Here is a 3,792-nt window from a genome sequence, read left to right on the forward strand (position 1 = left end):
AAAGAGAAAGCAAACCATATCTTAATCCCGAATTCCAGATGTAGATCTTAGCACCAAATTCAAAATATCTCATAAATTTTCTCTCACAAAAGACACTAGATAAGGGTGTTGTTTTAGATATGTATAACACTAAAACGATATAGTGCACTAGGAGAGCTTAATGTCATTATATATGGTGCACTATATATCTCATTAAACATCTACTTCCTCCGTTCACAAATATAAGATGTTCTAACTTTTTCTGAATCAGGTGTATATATAGACACGTTTTAGTGCGTTTGTTCACTCATTTTAGTCTGTATGTACTCCATATGAAAATATCCAAAACATATTATATTTGTGAACGGAGGGAATGTTTATGAATGCCAGTAATTAGATATAGTGCATCTTATGATTAACGGTTTGATCGATAAGTGTGTATTTGGTATAAGACTGCCCTAATGTACCCAAAAAACTCTTATGGCAACAAAAATTGTAATTATGATTAAGCGTTTGACTAATAAGTGTGCATTTTGTTTCATTTTTTACAGATATATATGATTTAGAAGCCCAATGATACCATGCCTGACAAAATTTTGTTTTGATCATGCATGTGACCATATAATGTGGCAGAACAGTCATCCTAGCTACTACATGTCACTCAAGATAAGAAATATATATTTATATATTTGTCCGGAAGCATGCATGGTTAAATTAGATCAACAATCTTATTAATTAATCGCATGGTGCAGTGTGCAAGTTTTGGAAGGCCTTGGGACAAGTACTTGAAAGATCTCACTCCAATGTCTTGATCGACATGGTCAGATCCAAAGTACTCAGCCCCAGAGCGGCCTTCTTGCTGCTGCTACCTGTCGCTACCTCTAACCTCCTGCCATCCCGGCCACCACCGTCGTCGTCGTCGACGACGCCACCATGTAATGACAGCGAGAGAGAGAGTGGCACCTTGTCGCTGCTCACCTCCTGCCCAGCGCTGTTCCTCTTCTTGCCCCTTCCTGCAGTGTCTGCCGCCGCGTTGGGGCTCAGGCTTAGCTGCAACTCCGGCGCCCACCCGTTCTCCTCCGCCGCAGCCGATGCCTTCGTTTTCCTCGCGTCTGCTCCGATGCTCGTCTCCTCAGTAGCTTTGGCTGGAGTCCTCGGCACTCCCTGCTTCGGCAGCTGCATATGCACAGAGGCAACCATTATATTAGTTGTTAATATTTTGAGACATATTAAGCTGCGACTTATTTACAAGTGAATGTATCAATTCGAAGCAAAATGTGTAAACAATGATGCGTACCAAGAGCGGGGAACCTGCTTCACATGTCACCACGGGATCTGAAGATGACGTTGTTCTGCCAGTGTTGCCGTTGGGGTGGCAGCCATTGCTGCCGGCGGCACCTCGCCACCTAAATGGGAGCTGAGCGTGGCCGCCCTGCTCCAAACCAGTAGCCGACATTGTCTTCGAGAGCGGCCGAGAGCTGCTGCCGATCCAATTCATGCTTCCCATCTTTGCGCCATCTGGCCTACGGTCGGCTTGGCTCGTGGTTGTTGTTGTTGTTGACGGCGACGTCGTCCCGCTGGAGGCGGCGGCGTCCCTCACGTCGAACAAATGCGACGTCGGCTTGCCGTCCTTCCTGAAGATCATCTCGTGGATTAGCCCTTTCCCCGGACCATTGTCATTAACCGCGCGTGCCCTCGCCGCCGCCGCGTGCTGGGTGAACGCCCATTCTTGATTCCTAGACGCAAGCATGTATCGATTAGGGTTTCGGCATGATCATCCCCAGCAGGACCGTTTATCAGTACACATGCATGTAGGATGCTGTGGCCTGCTTTTAGTACCTAAGGCTCGTGCTGTTCTTGAAGTCGAAGGTTTGTAATGGAGGCTGCCGGCATTGGAGGAGCCCGTAAATCCGGCTAGCATCCGGGAAGCCGGCATTCCTCGGCGTGAAGACCCCACCGTCGTTGAACCTGGAGGTGAGCGTCGAGCCGGCAGCTCGCTGCTGGAAGAACATGTCGTGGAACGGATGGTCCCCTCTCCTCATGTGGAAATTCATGGGCGAAAAGACTGTCCAAATTAATAGGAAAAAAGGTCATGAAAATGAATTCCTAGTGCAAAAATAGTGAGAAATCCAGCATCCAGCGTGATTGTATAGATCAATAACCTGAGGACATGGCCGCCCTCTCGTGGCTGGACTCGTGCTCTATCTTTTTGCTTCTGTACATCTGAAAAGTCGATGGGATGAACAAGAAAAGGGTTAGGTCCAACGCTTGCCGTGTGAAGGAAAGAAGCAAGTAGCTAGAAGAACAGCTACCGAGCAGTCATGAGAAGTAGGCTGTTCCTTTTTCTGCCTTTACCTGCAAGTGACTTTTCACATGAGCAATGCTGAGCCCCCTCACATTCATCATCTGAAGCACCAGCTTTGGCGTTGCTCCTGTCCAAAAATTAGCACAAATAAAAGTTTAGATCACGAATCAAGGGCGGGGGAATTAATTACGACGAAAAAAAATGCACAGCAAAAGAAATATTGGGGTGGGTTACTTACTCTCTTGGCCGCCCAGCCGCTCGACGGCATGGAGGAACGCCATGTGGAGGTCCGGCGTCCAGCGGAGCCGGGGGTGCTTCGACCGGTTGTACTGCCGCACCGTGGGCACCCTCTCGCCGCTGCCCTCGGCCTTGTCATGACGACCCCTGCTGCTTTCTGATTCATGGTTGGCGCTGTTGTTGTTGCTTGAGCTCCTGCCTCCTCCAGCAACCTCGCTTGTGCTACCGCCATCGTCGTCGTAGTTCTCGTCGCCGTCTCTCCCGTCGTCGCTTGCCTCGCTGAAGCCTTCGTTGAGGTCCAGCCCCGCGGGTGGTAGGGTGTCATCGGAAGATCCCTTCCGATGGTCCTCAAGGATCTCCGCCAGCGCCTCCTTCTCCTTCACCTCCCCCATGCCCGGGCCTCCTGGCCTCCACCGCTTGTCCTTGACCTCGTCTGCCTCTCTACATGCAGTCTATGTGACGCACCATGTTAGGATTGGAATGATATGGGGGCAGGAAGAAGAGAGGACTGTGATGGGAATAATTAGTAGGGGAGATGGGAGGAAGCAGCTAGCATAAGCAAGCCAGTGATGTAGTAGCTAGGAATTAAAATAGGGGAGGGAATGGACAAGTAGTAATTCCACCACATTGACTAGTTTTCAAGACTGGTATTCCGTCCCATCCCTTTTTCTATAGTCTCATGGAATTGGGGAGTATACTACACTCTTGTTATTTTGTGATGGCCGTTGGGGGTTATATAATTGGAGTGGGGAGGGGGACTGATGATTATCAATCCATTGGCTCATGACTGGGTTGTGTGGGAAATGAAGCAAACGGGGAACGTTGACACTTGCCACTAGGCTCTTGTAGGGACAACAACTGCTGCTCCCCATTTTTTGTTTGTCACATTCTTAGTTGTGTGCCTAGTACATCGTATAAGCGTGACAATTCTTTCCATGTACATATACTTGAGTTTTTTTAATACAGTACAAACGCAGGCGCTCAAAATATACACGCATACACTCATTCTTATGAACACACATACGCACACCCTACACTTATGAGCACATCCAAGAGACTGGACCGGCATATCATCTTGAGATTGACGAACTCACCAAAGGCGCCTCGTAGTCGATGGAAACGTCTCCTCCCATTGAACGCGCATAGCCGAAAATTCTGAAATAAATTCAGGAATAAATGCGACCACGAAGACTTGAACCCTGGTGGGCTGGGAATACCATTGCCCACCTAACAATCCAATCACAGGTTGGTCCACAATACATATACTCGTT

The 3,792-nt window shown here is 48.4% G+C and overlaps 1 protein-coding gene across 1 annotated transcript; it reads right to left on the reverse strand.

Annotated features, from left to right (window-relative positions):
• Positions 1–566: 566 nt before the first annotated feature.
• Positions 567–3,206, reverse strand: LOC119335704. Its single transcript, XM_037607803.1, has 6 exons — positions 2,523–3,206; positions 2,335–2,411; positions 2,142–2,202; positions 1,819–2,044; positions 1,277–1,715; positions 567–1,155 (listed from the first exon to the last, which is right to left on the reverse strand). Exons 1-6 carry the CDS (start codon positions 2,911–2,913, stop codon positions 775–777), a joined length of 1,575 nt encoding a protein of 524 aa, XP_037463700.1. The 5' UTR covers positions 2,914–3,206; the 3' UTR covers positions 567–774.
• Between the last annotated feature and the right edge of the window lie 586 nt (positions 3,207–3,792).

The sequence above is a fragment of the Triticum dicoccoides genome, chromosome 7B (genome assembly GCF_002162155.2).
Source record: "Triticum dicoccoides isolate Atlit2015 ecotype Zavitan chromosome 7B, WEW_v2.0, whole genome shotgun sequence".
Taxonomy (NCBI): domain Eukaryota; kingdom Viridiplantae; phylum Streptophyta; class Magnoliopsida; order Poales; family Poaceae; genus Triticum; species Triticum dicoccoides.

What these genes read in the sequence shown, in the direction of transcription:
- LOC119335704 (XM_037607803.1), bottom strand. Translation starts at nt 2,913, where the DNA reads ATGGGGGAGGTGAAGGAGAAGGAGGCGCTGGCGGAGATCCTTGAGGAC. An exon ending in AAGAACAGCACGAGCCTTAG is followed by an intron (nt 1,716 to 1,818) that starts GTACTAAAAGCA and finishes GCTTGCGTCTAG; the next exon opens with GAATCAAGAATGGGCGTTCA. An exon ending in AAGCAGGTTCCCCGCTCTTG is followed by an intron (nt 1,156 to 1,276) that starts GTACGCATCATT and finishes GTGCATATGCAG; the next exon opens with CTGCCGAAGCAGGGAGTGCC.